The 18,116-nt window shown below is 36.2% G+C and overlaps 1 protein-coding gene across 1 annotated transcript in view; it reads left to right on the top strand.

Moving 5' to 3' along the window:
- Positions 1-18,116, top strand: part of LOC136862739 (2-aminoadipate transaminase) — a 147,207-nt gene that overhangs the window by 99,521 nt on the left and 29,570 nt on the right. The window contains exon 6 of the mRNA XM_067138966.2: positions 10,770-10,884. Within this exon, the coding sequence (XP_066995067.2) occupies positions 10,770-10,884 (115 nt within the window). The remainder of the gene's footprint in view (positions 1-10,769; positions 10,885-18,116) is intronic.

Genomic DNA, 18,116 nt, shown 5'->3' on the forward strand with positions numbered 1-18,116 from the left:
CAGTACTATGCAGAATCATCATGTACTATAAAGAGCCAACCACTTCAGCCAGTGGGTACTTTTAGTCCACCTTTCCTTTTGGAGTCATGCCAGATATATCTATTTGTATGATTCTGATTATTGTATGTTTCATCCTAACAAACTATAGGCCTGCTGTCCTTAGTATGCAATAAATACATAATTTGCAAAACTTTGCCCATGTGAGGCAATGACAGTTTGTTTCATTAACAAATTTTGTTCAGCATTGTACTTCTTAACCCTAAAACCGAGCACTTTTAGAAGGTGAACCTGAATGGTTAATTTTATGAGAAGTTTGACCCAGATTGTGTTAGCTGTGGGTATTCTCCTCAATTGTAAAATTCTACAGTGATCCTGTGAACTACTACTTTATTAAATACTGGGCGAGTTGGCCACGCAGTTAGGGGTGTGCAGCTGTGAGCTTGCATCCGGGAGATAGTAAGCTGGAACCCCACTGTCGGCAGCCCTGAAGATGGTTTTCTGTGGTTTCCCATTTTCATACAAGGCAAATTCTGGGGCTGTACCTTAATTCAGGCCATGGCCGCTTCCCTAGTCCTAGCCCTTTCCTATCCCATCGTTGCTGTAAGACCTATCTGGGTCAGTACAATGTAAAGCAAATTATAACCAAAAAAACTTTATTAAAATTTGCCAATTCAGTGCATTTGTGCTACAGTTTATACTACTTCCTTGGTGAATCAAATACACTTTGATCCTCAACTAAAGTTGACGCACTGCTAATACATTGTAGTATCTTCTCAGAAATGTCACAAGCGCTGCTGTTAATTTTTGTACTTGAGCAGAGTTTATGTTCTTCTTAGCTTCTTCATTATATGCAAGATTCCTGAAAAACTTGAGAACATTTGCTACAAGGAATTGACTTTGCTTTCTAATGTCCATTTGGCCTTCACATACACCAGCATTATTTCCACCCAATAATGTACTACATATAGGATGCTCCCTCTCATTATTGCTCATAATGAACAAACTAAGAAAGCCTTACACAGACTTATACCAACAGAATGCATTCAATGGTAATTGTTGACCGAACATTAATCGAAAAACACATGGCACTTCTGGAAGGCCAGGGAAGCCGAGGAGAAAAGACCAGAGAGATATGTTCTTGATTGGCCTAATTCCATGCTGGCTGTTTTAGTGGCTTGTTTGGGCAATAGCCCCAATTTATTGAGAAGGTTTGTATATATTTCAATGAACTGAGAAACCAATTTATTAAGATTTGCTCCTCAATGAAATCAGAAAAGCAGCCTGGTTGGTCTCATTCAGTAATTGTATTTCTGTACTACATATGGTGTTCTTTGTATATGCTTTGTCACCATCTTGGCCTTATTCACTTGTTTCATTAATTACTACCTTTACCTACATCTGCTGGAGCCTTAAGGAATTTTTCAGCTCTGTATTTACCTGCATTGCTGGAAGGGAAGGCAGGCCAATAAGTCAACACGAATTGAAATGACCATTAATCGCCTTGTTATGAAAATGCAAGGCATAGCAGTGGATACACTGGATATTCATATCACTGAAGCAGTGCTCAGATATGATAGATTCTTGCAATAAAGTATTTCTTTCAACACATTTGTGCATGAAATTACTATGCTCAGATTCACAATGGAAAACATGGCTGTAGTTTGCTGGCCTTCCTTGTGAAAGGGTACTCATCTCAGGTAATGTAGAAACAAGCCAGCTTCATTTAAATATGCTGGAAGTTCCAAAGGAACTGAGTGACCAACGGCGAACCTTGACTGTCTCAAGAGCTCCACCCGGCTGTTGAACTGAATATTAAGAAGAAGCTTAACTCAGTACATACAACTCACTACTCAAGTTTAAAAAAGTGATATTGAATCAATACTAAATCTCACGGTGCCCTCTTATATGATGTACTAAACTCCTATAATTTTGTATTCCTTACAGAATTATATGGAGAATATTTTATGCTTTCATATGTATAAAATTGCACAGAATTGTTTGTATCGTAGGTGCTGATCATTGAAGATGACTATTTCAACACATTTTAAGTTCTCAAAAATCATAATTAGCTCATCAATTAATTAATTAATTAATTGTTGGGGCTATTATACCTTTCATTTCTGGCCCAAATTGCCGTTCCTATCAAGATCAGATTTTCTGAACTTGGGTGTACATCATTTTGAGTATATATTCCTTGTTGAATTCTACCTTTATTTAGTTGACCCAACATATCTTAATACAAATTCTAAGTGTTCACAATATACTGAGTTATTCACCTAAGATATTTCACCAAACTAACTTCTAATTCATTGAAGATATCTGTATTCTTTTTTCTTATTCTTAAATGGTATTAAGTGGCTCATGAAACAGTGTACTACTGACTGAGCAAATGTCATGGGATAGCAAAGCACTGATGCACAGGTGTGTTGTCTGCGCACCCCACATGCCCCTTTTGCCAGCAGCAGTTGTATAGGAGACCTTGTGAGCAGTGGCTGTGCATGTGACAGGTGTAACATGGAACGTCGTCGTGAGCTGACACCATTCGAACGAGGTATGGTGGTCAGTGCCCAATGGATGGAAAGTGCGATTTCGGAAGTGGTGTGGGAATTCGGCTTCACACGATCAACCGTGTCCAGGGTGTATCGTGAATGGTTGGATGCGGGTGTCACCGTCCACAACAGACGAACGATCAGCCGTCCAGCCACCCTCAATAACCGTGACCGGCGACGTATGAGACGGATTGTCAATAGTGACAGACAGGCAACCGTGCAACAAATCACGGCTCAATTCAACACAGGCCATGCTAGACACGTCTCCCAGTGGACAATCCGTAGGAACGTGTTCTATGGGGTATGGGAGCCGGCGCCCCTCACGGGTGCCACTGTTAACCCAACGTCATCTGGCACAACGATGCGCATTTGTCGCCAGTCACCAGGGATGGAGACTGGAACAATGCCGTAACGTGATATGGTCGGACAAATCACGATTTCAACTGCACCATGCCAATGGGAGGCACCGTGTATGGTGCAGACCACATGAAGCGATGGATCCCACCTGCCTCGAAGGTGTGGTCCAGGGCACTGGTGTCTCTGTTATGGTCTGGGGTGCATTTTCCTGGTATGGAATGGGCCCCCTAGTTGTTCTGGAAGAGACTTTGAATGGTACGCGGTATGTTGAGCTGCTTGGCCTTCCAGCACCCAGACGGTTCTGCAGAGTTTCAAGATGATAACACGCCACCACATCGCTCCCACGTCACCCAGGAATGGTTCCAGGAACATGCAGCGGAGGTCCAATGACTGCCATGGCCACCCAGGAGTCCTGATATGAACCCTATCGAGCATATCTGGGATGTCCTGGAACGCAGGCTCTGTGCCATGGATCGTGCACCCACAAATAGACCAGCATTGGTGGCCGTTCTGCCAATGATTTGGTGTCAGCTGCATCCAGAGGACTACCAGGGACTTGTCGACTCACTTCCACGGCGTCTCACTGCAGTTCGCAGGGCCAGAGGAGGCCCCACGCACTATTAGGTGACTATCCCATGACATTTGCTAAGTCAGTATATATTCTTCCATTGGGTTATTAGTAATCTAGAAAACAGATCTACGAGAATTAGAGTAGGTTAAGCTTTATCTGACCTTGTAATAATTAAGAGCAGAATTTCTTATGGCAGTATTATTGGACCTTTATGTATATAAATGATATGAGTAAAGAAGTGGAATCAGAGATAAGGCTTTTTGCAGATTATGTTATTCTGTATAGAGTAATAAATAAGTTACAAGATCATGAACAACTGCAAAATGACCTCGATAACTTTGTGAGATGGACAGTACGTGATGGTAAGATGATAAATGGGGTTGAAAGGTTGTGAGTTTCACAAATAGGAAAAAGTCCTCTCAATTTTAATTAGTGCGTTGATGGGGTGAAAGTTTCTTATGGGAATCATTGTAAGTACCTAGGTGTTAATATAAGGAAATATCTTCATAGGGGTAATCACATAAATGGGAGTGGAAATAAAGGATACAGATCTCTGCACAAGGTTATGAGGATGTTTATGGGTTGAAGTAAGGTTTAAAGGAGAGGGCAAATAAGTCTCTGGTAAGACCCCAAATAGAGTATGGTTCCAGTATGGGACCCTCACCAGGATTACTTGATTCAAGAACTGAAAAAAAAAAAAAAAAAAGAAAAAAAAAAAAAAAAAAAGAAAAGCAGATCGATTTGTTCTGGATGATTTCCGACAAAAGAGTAGCGTTACAAAAATGTTGTAAAGTTTGGGCTGGGAAGACTTGGGAGAAAGGAGACGAGCTGCTCGACTAAGTGGTATGTAATACCAATATAGTTGGTCCGTTATTGAACATTATAAATATTCCAGCTAACTCAAATATTTGTTCTGAATGAGTAAATTTATAAAACCCATATAGTTGGTCCGTTATTGGACATATATTGGTATTATAAATTTACTCATTCGGAACAAATATTTCAGGTCCCCATGGGAATTAACATCTATATCATGAGTGGTATGTTCCGAGCTGTCAGTGGAGAGATGGCGTGGAATGACATTAGTAGTCGAATAAGTTTGAGTGGTGTCTTTAAAAGTAGGAAAGATCATAATATGAAGATAAAGTTGGAATTCAAGAGTACAAAAAGGGGCAAATATTCATTTATAGGAAGGGGAGTTAGGGATTAGAATAACTTACGAAGGGAGATGTTCAATAAATTTCCAATTTCTTTGAAATCATTTAAGAAAAGGCTAGGAAAACAAACGATAGGGAATCTGCCACCTGGGCAACTGCCCTAAATGCAGATCAGGATTGATTGATTGAATGATTGATTGATAGATAGATAGATAGATAGATAGATAGATAGATAGATAGATAGATAGATAGATAGATAGATAGATAGATAGATAGATATTGACACCAACTTCCTCTTTTTAAAATTGTATTGTATGTAGTAATTTCGGACGCTAGTAGAATAAGTTTATACTGTTATGGCTGAAGGAATGCAGACATCAGACAGTTACTTTTTGAAATATTGATAACACTTCAATTTGCTCTTCTAGTGGTTGAGAGTGGGCATCAGTCTTGCCGTATCAGAAAATGTTCATATGTACAAACTGTTCCTCTTTTTGTGATTGCAGCCACACAATGGGTATTCTACAGCACATACAAGCATATCTCATAAATACAATTAGATTTATGTATCCCTTAGGTTTACAATGTGTTCATGATAAGCAAAAGAATGATGGGATAAGGAGGTTTATATTTTTAAAAGAAATAAAACAATAAAATTGGGTTTTGAAGAAATGTAACTAAAGTTTTATTGTGTCTGTTTATAGAATACTGTACATGTGAAACGAAAACTGAAAATAACACAGCAAAGCTGAACAACTCTTTCTAGAAAGATAAATTAATAATGTCCTAACACTTCATTACTAATGTGTGATATCTGGAGCCATCTCCTTTCAGTTTTGACTCAGTTAGTTTATAACTGTTAGGTTCTTCAGTTTGCCGAAACTAATTTTGTATAAATAAATTTATGAACTATCTGAAGAAGATAACATACTGTACCCATCCTGGGCATATTAGGGCAACTATTACATAATTCGGTTTCACAAACAGATGAATAGATGGAATTGCTGGATCAGAACTTCAGAAGTCGTTTCCCAGGCTTGAAGTCTTGTCCTTCCTACTGTCATTGTGTCAATGGCTGGAGCTCAAAAGCATACAGGCAGTGGAATGTTCGAAAAAAGGCACTACATAAAATATAATGAAAGTAGGATTCTCTATAATGTGAGAGGAATACACTGATATTATTAAATGAGAAGAATCTTCGTTGAAATATTTTTGCCAAACATTTTATTATACTGATAAAATCACATGGATAGTACACGAGATGATGCCATATTACAACACATAAACAAAGAAATAATCAAGACTGAAGCAATAATTATATATAGTATGCCTTAACGTCCTTTTAGTTTATTCACAGTTTTAGTTGTTACTTGGCATACCTTAAATCATTTGATTAATACGCACTGATACGTGGTTTTATTTATCGATAACAGTGATACTAAATGGCATCTATTACTTTAATAAGCTGATCAAAAATGGATACTAAATGGCATCCATCTTGTTAATTAATTATCATTAATCATCATTAATCATGTATTTAATTAATTATCATGGTTGTGGAATGTCTGCATTCCACAAGTACATTTCCTTTTACACACAAGATTGCATCGCCGTATATCAAACACATGGTCTATTTGACCATGACAATTATATATTACACTGAACACATACGCGTATCCTGGGTTTACCTAAGAAATTATATTCAAAGAAAAATCAACCAGCGCTGGTATCAAATCCATCACCATAAAACACTTTGGGGAATAATAAAATACGTAAACACATTACATAGAGAATATCAAACATATAGCACACAATACATCTTGAAGATATGGCTTAATCAAGCCATAGTATCAGGTTAGATCCAGGGTCCCAACATGAGTCGAACTCAGGTTCTACAGCTTCCGAGGTAAAAAATCTGAAACTCCTATCACAAGCTAATTTAATGCATAAAACTGGGGAGGGGTTAATCCTTGGCAAATTCATAAAATTATCCACGTTACACATAACGTATAATTAGAATGGAATTGAAACTACCCTGGCAAATGAAAAGAATCTTGCAGTGAAACTCTAGGCTCGTTGGAAACAACACAATCTCCCTCAGACCCTACAAGTCCTTACGTCATAAATATGTCACTCATGACAATAGCTGTGTGTCCAGCTCTGGGACTACAAAAACACATTGAACTCCTCTTTTCTTTCTTTCTTTCTTTCTTTCTTTCTTTCTTTCTTTTTCCTTTATATCTTCTCGGCTCATTCTCAAGTACGCATTCATTTGAGAGCCACCACTTCTTATTATTCATTATCTGGCTATATATTCAGCCTAATTCAATATATCACAACAGCCATAATTATTATAATCTTTTATCATTCCAACATCTCAAACATCTCACATGCTTCATCTTCCACATCATACCACTGCATCTCAAATCCATTCTGTTAATTTACAGAGAATACTCCATTCTCACAGGTTATCTAATTAATTTAATTCTACACGCGTATAATTCACATATTACCTCGGTTTGGAACATCTTCAATGATCATGTATTGTTATATGGGATTTATAAATACCTGAATCACCTTGAAGCAAACATATAGTTTATATTCAAATTACTCTGAAAATCTTTACCAGATAGTAACATTACGAAGAAGTTATAAATTTAGCTAAAGAGCTATTCTTCTCAAAATATGTGCTTTCTATACACTAAGAATTTATGGGATCTGTATAATAATTCATGTAAATGAGCCTGCAATATCAATGATTATTCTTAAATCACCTGAAAACCCTAATTAAAATAATAAATAATCTTTTCCCAGTCACACACGTATAGTGTTCCCTACATTTAATAATATTATAACATTTTAATATTTACAAAATAAAAATTGCTACTGGCATGCAAATCTCGTGGTTTTATATATTCAAATTAAATGTACTTATCGAATGCTGGGTATGGTTTGCCGTCATCTCGAGGTACACCTTAGATTTTTACTCCATCATGATGAGTGGTCTTCTCTTTGATAGTCCATGGTTCCTCTTCATCCTAACACGATCCATGTCTCGAACTGTGGTCTTCTTAGTTGAGTCTCTGGACGTCCCCTGTAGAAATGACTGCAGGCACTTAGGCGCGTTTCTCGTAGGCTCCAGTCCTGGGTTCGATGATCACTCACGAACATACAGGCAAAAATGGGAAATCAGTTACTAAACACTGTTTATGTACTTTCAAAGGAATCTGCTGGTGATAAGATCAACTAATAACTTTAAATAGATTAATGCAAATAGTGGCAAGTTTGTAGAAATCACTGTTAATTTCCCCATTAATCACACATTCTATCACCACGAGTGTCCATGGAGTATGCAAACGCTAATTTTATCAGGAATAATTCTTTAATTTTAGTGAACATCACTCACTCTTAAAATGCTTTAGATCAGTCGCTATTAAGTACTGAACATAATTAGCTGTCTCACTACCTCTAAACAACCTGATGCGTTTGCCATTTCAATGATGATTGCATCATGAGCCGCAACTGACTGTCGTTGATATTTTAAAAAAATTAAATGTTGAGATAAGGCTTCTATTCATCTCCACTGTACATTATCTTGTACCACATGGCTTATTTCACGATATTTTACATCGCACTGATGTGTTTTTCTTCCTTTACACAACACTTCATACACTGATATCCAAGTTCACTCCTACGTGTGAGTACTGCGGCTACACAAGTGACAATGGGATACTGTATCTAAGTCCAGCTTCTACTTATAGCATCCGGAGTGAATGGTTGGAGGGGAGGTAAATCATGCTCCTGTTCAAAATGAAGCTCCGGTAATCGGAATCTTTCAGCGATGTAAAAACACTCAAATTATAGCTCGCAACCCCTACTTTCTACTGATCTCATATAAACCTAAAATGATCAGTGGATCATTCACAATCTCAAAAGCGTCCTTTTAGAAATTCACACGTCATGGTTCATCACGCAAGACCTCCCACTTTTTTCCACACGTTGTCAGATTTCGGCAGTCATCATTAATCTGCTTACTACTGTATGACAGGCGTCATTACCGATTCACTATTCAAGTATTGCATTTATATGCATCAACAATTAGCATTAAATACATCAGTTCGAATGAGACCTGACTCATAAATTTCCAAAAATTACCTCATATGAAGGTGTTCTTCTTCTTCTTCCTCTTTTTAGTAAATTATGATGAAGTGGCACCAATGAATGCGGTGTTGAATTGGTAAAGGACATTTATTTCTCAGAGTTAACACACCCTAATTCAGCCCACTCTCCGGCAACCTGCATTTCCACACATAGCGCCATCTCTCCTTCTCGCTTGCTCGAAAAGAGAGCGCGATTTCAAGGTCCAGCGGTAATGCGCTATCCATTTCTCGTTACAGCGCAGAAAACTGCTCCCTTCGGGCTGGGGTATCGCAAATCACATCCCGGTTCGGCATGTTGACTGCTAATTACTACATTATATGTCACAGAATGTTGCGGAAAACGGCACATATAATTGACCAAACCTCCTAACATGCCTATGGCATGGTGATGGACGGTTACAATACGGTAACAGATATATACCTGAAATTGTATTTTAATTAAGTTGTTTCTGTAGGTGGAATTATCACATAAACAATGGATGCAAATGAATTGGAAGATGTTTGAAAAGAAGCTCCTCACACTAATGTTTATATTTTATTAAATGCTCAAAATTTTGACCATCAGCAGCAATGAATGTTCGCAGTAATTTTTCAAGAGAAAATCCCACATACTGAAGACTTTCTGCTCAACATTGCAGCACATGTGGTAGTGTTACCTACCAACACCATTATTTATTTATTTATTTTAAAAACATAAACCTCTACAACCCCATTTACTTTACATGTCATACACACCATTGCAAACCCAAGGGATACATTACATTGTATTTACGAGACATGCTTGTATGTAATGTAAAAAACCAATTGTGTGGCTGTGATTACAACAAAAGAACTGCTTGCGCCAGCGAACCCTGTCTGTCTATGGTAAGACCAGTGCCCACTCTCAGCCACTAGAAATGCAAGTTGAAGTATTATTGATATTTCAAAAAGTAATTGTCCAATGTATAAATTAATTGCATGTTTGAAATCTTAATAGTACAAACTTTTCTGCTCATGTCAGAAATATACAGTGATCCTTAACTATCCATCTTGGTGAAAGGGAGGGGGAGGAATGGATAATCGGAAAAGACAAATAATCCCTTGGTCTTGTTCTAACCGTATTTTCATATTATTTTAAAGAAGCTTGCAACTTTCATCTGAACTTTACTTCCAACAATTTCTTTTCTGATGCCCATCGTAATTCCCCAGAGTAAAGTAATATCTGAGAATGAAGTGTCATCTTCTTGCTCCATAAACTAGACCATGCCCACTAATTCACCTTTTTTGAGTCTTTCAGTAATATCATACTTTTGTTTCAGTGTTCATTTTGTGTTTTCTGATATTAACTTTTTAAAAGACTTTGTGTTGCAGAAACCTTTTATGCTCAAAGCTAAACTGTCTATATTTGACAAGATTCAACCTTGTGATTGACCTTTTTAAACTTTCGTAGGTGATGGTAACGTTTGGTAGACTGATCTCAACAGCAGCCAATAAGGCTCCCACTAAGTTAACATATGAGAATATCCCAGTTGTGAGTGGCAACTGTAGCCATGCACAGGGTCTCTTCTTGGATGCTTTATGCCTTAGTTTTATAAGAAATGCAAAGCTTCATTGTATTCTTGCAGGCACATATAATTTTACCAGGGATTATTGATTATTTAGAAAATGGAAAACCATTGGTTAATCTGGTGATTGGTTAATTGAGGGACTGTAGTACCATAAAAGAAAGAAGAGAAAGTTGTCCAGAAAATCAGATCTTTATTAGTTTGCAACAACATACACAAGGAATAAAAGAATTATCAGAGTTGCTGGTATCCCACATGTTTGTGCTGGAGCAGATCATTTTTTGTCTTGACTGAATTAAAAGTATTATTACTGATTTAGTATCACATATGTTTGATATTCTTATTAACCAGCAGCTTCAAGATCATGTACTTTCATTATCACTTAGCATTACTGCCCTGTAGTTTATGATTCCCTGTCTTTTTTTTTGTAGTGGAATATTACTGAGTGGAGGAGCCTGTAACAACTACATGTCTGGAATTGTTACAAGTCTTCTGGAACTTGGACTTCAAGATAAGCACCTCAGTTTACTGAAAGATACCTTTAAGGTAAGGAATTTTGGCTGTCAATATTTCTGTTCATTTGTAGTCTGTTTTCTCTCTGTCCATTCTCCAAAATGACTCAAAAATTATAGTCTAAGAGGTAATACATTATTATTTCTCAAACTATATTGGTATGGTATATTGATTGTGTGTTTAGGAGCTCATAACTCATGAATAGGGCTCAGAAGTGGTATGGTGATATGAAACATGCACTGCAAAAATATATGAGTGAAATACTTCTTTTTACAAACATATATTTTTAGATAAACATAATTTAAAAAAGGAATTTTGTGTTTGTTGAAAAAGTACCTTCAGAATTTAGAATGAAATATTTTTTCCGCTTAGAATATTTCAGCGAAGCTGCAGTGGACATCATGGAGAGAGAAATTCAAAGTGTTACTGAAATGATATTTGGTTTAACCATACCAGTGTTATAGAAATTGGAATTCGGAAACCTTACCTCAGTTGGCTTTGCAGTATATAACAACAAACATCCTCAGGTTCTTTCGTGTAAAGGATCGTTGGTTTTCAATCAATCAATCAATCAATCAATCAATCAATCAATCAATCAATCAATCAATCAATCAATCAATCAATCAGTCAATCAATCAATCAATCAATCAATCAATCAATCAATACTGATCTGGATTTAGGGCAGTCGCCCAGGTGGCAGATTCCCTATCTGTTGTTTTCCTAGCCTTTACCTAAATGATTTCAAAGAAATTGGAAATTAATTGAACATCTCCCTTGGTAAGTTATTCCATTCCTAACTATCCTTCCTATAAATGAATATTTGCCTCAGTTTGTCCTCTTGAATTCCAACTTTATCTTCATATTGTGATCTTTCCTACTTTTATAAATGCCACTCAAACTTATTCTTCTACTGATGTCATTCCACACCATCTCTCCGCTGACAGCTCGGAAAATACCACTTAATTCAAAAACAATAAGGCGATCTTTAATCCACCTATTCAATGCATTAATTTCCGCTTATAGTGGTTACATAAACATCCTATCAGCTAAATGGGACATGTTTCGCCCTCAATTCAGGGCATCTTCAGCCTAAAAACAATCTTCAAGTGTACACCTTATATTAATATCGAAGTTAAACGTTTAGCCAGTAACTAAAATTCAGTATATAAAAATGTGAGAAATGATACATTATACAAACATGTTGATGGAAACACTGTCAATGATTAAACCATAAAAATATTTTGTTAGAGACTAAAACTTATTCTGTTACAAAGTTTCTAATTAAAACGGTTCATTAAAATTTTTTTTAGTGGAAAACAGTGTGACAATGATATAATGCCAACGACATGAGGGCGTGAAAAACAAGCACTAAAATGAATGTCATAAAAACAACATCTTCAAGGCTGCTGATGAAATCATGAGCATAATGTGGAACTGAAGCATCAGTTGAATTATTACAGAAGGGGCCTTTAGCACTGGTAGGCAATAAAATTGACTGAGACCATGTCAGGAAGTGTCAGTAGATATTGGAAAATGTTCTGTGTAAGAGAAGGAAAGGAAAGATTACGAAGTGGAAAGCAAGGCGAGAATTCTGTTTACGATGTTAGGAACAGATGAGGACTTACATGTTTGTTGAAAGCTGTTATTTGCTATCTACTGTTGCGTTGGTAGCCGCCCTTCTGTTGGCTCTGAGTCTCGTGTTATAACTGTGCTGCAGAGGCGGTAGCGAACATTTTTAGTGTGGATCAAATCCTGAAGGAGATACGGCGTGTGTCGTCTTGGGTGCCTTGGCGGTACTGAAGCCGCGGCCGGACTGTATTCGTAGTCATTACCAGGCCAGGACACGTTTCCAGCGCGGTCCGCACAATTTGACGACGGTCCAGAACATTATTATTATTATTATTATTATTATTATTATTATTATTATTATTATTATTATTAGATGTTCTGGACCCCACAGCAAGATGCAAGAATGACATACTTCCGTGCATTATTGACCTTATTATAGAGGTGAAGAATGTGACGGTCAATCTCATTCCTATCGTTTATTTCAAATGTGTTTAAATTTTTATTTATATGCCAGGAGAGTCTACTGTAATCTAAGAACGTTCTCCGAAGGAAAAATGGCTGTTAAAATGGAACCTAGGAAAGATTAAAAATGATCGGTTTATGATCAGAATAAGTACATCGAAAATCTACAGCCTGTTTCCAGTCATTCGATAGGGTCAGGGATGGAATGAATAAAGCCCCATCTAGCGACGACAGTAGGAATTATGCCGGCTGCCGAAGCACTCCTCTGGGGGCAATGATCGATGAATGACAAATGAAATGAAATATTGGACAGTATTGCTGGAATGGATGATGACAGGGGAAACCGGAGTATCCGGAGAGAAACCTGTCCCGCCTCCGTTTTGTCCAGCACTAATGTCACATGGAGTGAAATGGATTTGAACCACAGAACCCAGCTGTGAGAGGCCGGCGCCCTGCCGCCTGAGCAACGGAGGCTCCTGATAAGTACATTATGAACAGTAAAATCAATTGGTTCTCACCTCCTTTTACACCCCACCACCGTTAAGTTTATTTACCCCCCACCCCCCACCCACAAAATTAAAAGAAGGCGTCTTTCTTTATGTTTAAAGGAGATTCCAAACACCAATGTTCACGTCTATTACCTTTAGTTTTGAGATATAAGAATCCCCATAAAAATAATTCACTTTTTTCACTTCCTTTTGTACTCCCCCCCGCCCTAAGTGAATTATCCAGCAAAAAATACTTGTTTATTTAATACTAAAGGATCTTCTAAATACCAATTATCACGACTCTAACTTCTTCAGTTTTTTATTTATGTGTCCTCGTGAAAGGAATTCAACTCCTTTTCACTCCCGCCTCGTAAGATGGACCCCCCCCCCACAAACAAACGCGTTTTTCTTTGTTTTTAAAGGAAATCGAAATACCAATTTTCACGTCTGTAACAACTTTATTTTTATTAGATGTATGTATTCTTATACGATTAAGTCAATCAATTTATCAATTCTTTCAGCCCCCCCCCCCTTCATTGGATTTTCCGAAAATACGTGTTTCCTTACTTTTAAAGCAGATTCCAAATATCAAATTTCACGTCTGTAACATCTTCATTTTTGAGATATCAGTAGCCTAATTAAAAGAAATCAACACCATTTTCAGTCACTTTCACCCCCCCCCCCTCCACCCAAGTATTATTTCCGAAAACTAAAAATACACGTTTCTTTATTTTTAATGGAGATAAAAAATACCATTCTTCACTTCTGTAAAATGTTAAGTTTTTGATATATACTGTAGAAATTCTCATTTTAAAATTTCACCCCTTTTATTTCCCCTTAAGGGGAGTTTCCAAAAACAAATCACCTATGTTTCTTTACATTTAGAGGAAATTCCAAATACCCACTTTTTACATCTGTAACATTTTACGTTTCTCACATATTCTGTAGATATAATCTTTCGAAAAATTCACCCCAATATGTCACTCCTGTTTAACCGCCATTAATTGGATTTTCCAAAAAACAAAAATACGCGTTTCTTTATTTTTAAAGGAGATCCCATATACAAATTTTCAGTTCTGTAATATTTTCAGTTTCTGAGATATGTGTATCCTCATTAAAGGCATTCAACCATTTTACACCCCTCCCATTGGGATTTACCGAAAACAAAAAAAATACATGTTCCTTTATTTTTAAGGGAGATTCTAAATACCAATTTTTACATCTGTAAACTTTTAAAGTTTTAAGATGTAGACACACTCATTTTAAAAATTCACACCCCACCCTTTTCACCCCCCATTATTTGGATTTTCCAAAAACGAACAAATACCTGCTTCTTTATTCTTAAAATAGATCCCAAATACCAATTTTCAGGTCTGTAATATCTTCAGGTTCAGAAATATAAGTAGACTCATTAAAGGCATTCAACCCCTTTTTCACCCTTTTCCGCCCTTCCCATAGGGATTTTCCGAAAACCAAAAAATACGTGTTTCTTTATTTTAAAAGGAGATTCTAAATACCAATTTTTACATCTATAAACTTTAACAGTTTTGAGATATAGATACACTCATTTTAAAGTTCACCCCCTTTTCAGCCCCCCGTTAATTGGATTTTCCAAAACCAAAAAAATATGTGTTTCTCTATTTTTAAAGGAGATCCCAAACACCGATTTTCAGGTCTGTAATATCTGCAGGTTCTGAAACATAAGTAGCCTCATTAAAGGCATTCAACCCATTTTTCACCCTATTCCGCCCTTCCTATTGGAATTTTCCGAAAACAAAAAATACGTGTTTCTTTATATTTAAAGGAGATTCTAAATACCAATTTTTACATCTATAAATTTTAAAAGTTTTTGAGATATAGATGCACTCATTTTAAAATCCACCCCCCTTTTCACCCTCCCATTAATTGGATTTTCCAAAAAATAAATACATGTTTCTTTATTTTTAAAAGAGCTCAAAAGTACCAATTTTCAGGTCTGTAATATCTTCAGTTTCTGAGATATAAGTATCCTCCTTAAAGGTATTCAACACATTTTCACCCCTTTTCACCCCTCCAATTGGGATTTTCCGAAAACAAAAAAATACGTGTTTCTTTATTTTTAATGAAGATTCTAAGTTCCAATTTTACATCTGTAAACTTTAAAAGTTTTGAGATACAGATGCACTCCTTTTAAAAATTCACCCCTCTTTTCACCCTCCCATTAATTGGATTTTCCAAAAACAAAAAAATACGTGTTTATTTTTAAAAGAGATCAAATGTACCAATTTTCAGGTCTGTAATATCTTAAGTTTCTGAGATATAAGTATCCTCCTTAAAGGCATTCAGCCCATTTTTCACCCCTTTTCACCCCTTCTTTTGGGATTTTCCGTAAACATAAAAATACGTGTTTCTTTATTTTTAATGAAGATTTTAAGTACCAATTTTTACATCTGTAAACTTTAAAAGTTTTGAGATATGGATGTATTCATTTTAAAAATTCACCCACCCTTTTCACCCTCCCTTAATTGGATTTTCCAAAAACAAAAAAATACGTGTTTCTTTATTTTAAAAGAGATCAAATGTACCAATTTTCAGGTCTGTAATATCTTCAGTTTCTGAGATATAAGTACCGGTATCCTGATTAAAGGCATTCAACCCCTTTTTCACCGTTTTTCACCCCTACTATTGGGATTTTCTGAAAACAAATAATTCGTGTTTCCTTATTTTTAAAGAATATTCTAAATACCAATTTTTACATCTGTAAATTTTTAAAGTTTTGAGATATAGATACACACATTTTAAAATTTTAACCCCTCCCCCTTTTCACCCCCTTAGCGAAGGAATATCCAAAAATCCTCTCTTAGCGAGCACCTACATCTTAATATGAATCTATACCCAAAATTTCATTTCTTTATGTCCAGTAGTTTTGGCTCGGCGATGATGAGTCAGTCAGTCAGTTAGTCAGTCAGTCAGGACAAGTTATCCTAACTGACTGACTGACTGACAGATTCATCATCGCCGAGCCGAAACTACTGGACATAGAGAAATGAAATTTTGGGGATACATTCATAGTAACATGTAGGTGCTCGCTAAGGGAGGATTTTTGGATATTCCGTCGCTAAGGGGGTGAAAAGGGGGTTAATTTTTAAAATGAGAATATCCATATCTCAAAAACTTAAAGGTTTAGAGTAATAAAAATTGGTATTTGATTTCTCCTTTAAAAATAAAGAAACACGTATTTTTTGTTTTCGGAAAATCCATGAAGGGGGTGGAAAGGGGGGGGGGGGGATTTGTTGAACACCTTTTATGTTGAGACTTATATCTCAAAAACTGAAGATGTTATAGTCATAAAAATTTAAATTTGGAACCTCCTTTAAAAATAAAGAAACACGTATTTTTTTGAAAATACAAATAATGGGGTGAAAAGGGGGGTGAATTTTTAAAATGAGTGTATCTATATCTCAAAACTGTAAAAGTTTTCAAACGTAGAAATTGGTATTTAGTATCTCCTTTCAAAATAAAGAAACATTTATTTTTTTGTTTTCGGAAAATCCCAATAGGAGGGGCGAAAGGGAGTGAAGAATGCGTTGAATGCCTTTAATGAGGATAGTTATATCTCAGAAACTGAAGATATTACAGACCTGAAAAAAGGTATTTGGGATCTCCTTTAAAAATAAAGAAACATGTACTTTTTGTTTTTGGAAAATCCAAATATTGGAGGGTTGAAAGGGGGGTGAATTTTTAAAATGAGTTTATCTATATCCCAAAACTTTCAAAATCTACAGATGTAAAAATTGGTACTTAGAATCTACTTTCAAAATAAAGAAACACATATTTTTTTGTTTTCGGAAAATCCCAATAGGCGGGTTGAAAGGGGGTGAAAAATGGTTGAATGCCTTTAATAAGGATCCTTATATCTCAGAAACTGAAGATGTTACAGACCTGAAAATCGGTATTTCGGATCTCCTTTATAAATAAAGAAACATGTATTTTTTGTTTTTAGAAAATCCAAACAGTGGGGGGGTTGAAAGGGGGGTGAATTTTTAAAATGAATGTATCTATATCTCAAAACTGTAAAAGTTTACAGATGTAAAAATTGGTATTTAGAATCTCCTTTCAAAATAAAGAAACACGTAACTTTTTTTTTCGGAAAATCCCATGAAGGGGGAAAAAGTGGGGGAAATGGCTTGAACACCTTTCATGAAGAGACTTATATCTCAAAAACTGAAGTCATGAAAATTTAAATTTGTAACCTCCTTTAAGAATAAAGGAAAACGTACTTTTTTTAGAAAATCCAAATAATTGGGGGGGGGGGGGGGGGTTAAAAAGTGGGGTGAATTTTTAAAATGAGTGTATCTATATCTGGAAACTGTAAAAGTTTACAGACGTAGAAATTGGTACTTAGAATCACTTTTGAAAATAAAGAAACACTTATTTTTTTGTTTTCGGAAAATCCCAATAGGGGGGGGGGGGGTGAAAAGGAGTGAAAAATGGGTTGAATGCCTTTAATGAGGACACTTATATCTCAAAAACTGAAGATATGAACAGACCAGACAGTTAGTATATGGAATCTCCTTTTAAAATATAGAAACATTTACTTTTTTGTTTTTGGAAAATCTAATTAATGGGGGTTAAACAGGAGTAGCATATTGGGGTGATTTTTTAGAAAGACTGTATCTATAGTATATCTCAGAAACGTAAAATGTTACAGACGTAAAAACTGGTATTTAGAATCTCCTGTTGAAGTAAAGAAACAGGTATTCTCGG

This window comes from Anabrus simplex, chromosome 2 (genome assembly GCF_040414725.1).
Source record: "Anabrus simplex isolate iqAnaSimp1 chromosome 2, ASM4041472v1, whole genome shotgun sequence".
Lineage (NCBI taxonomy): Eukaryota > Metazoa > Arthropoda > Insecta > Orthoptera > Tettigoniidae > Anabrus > Anabrus simplex.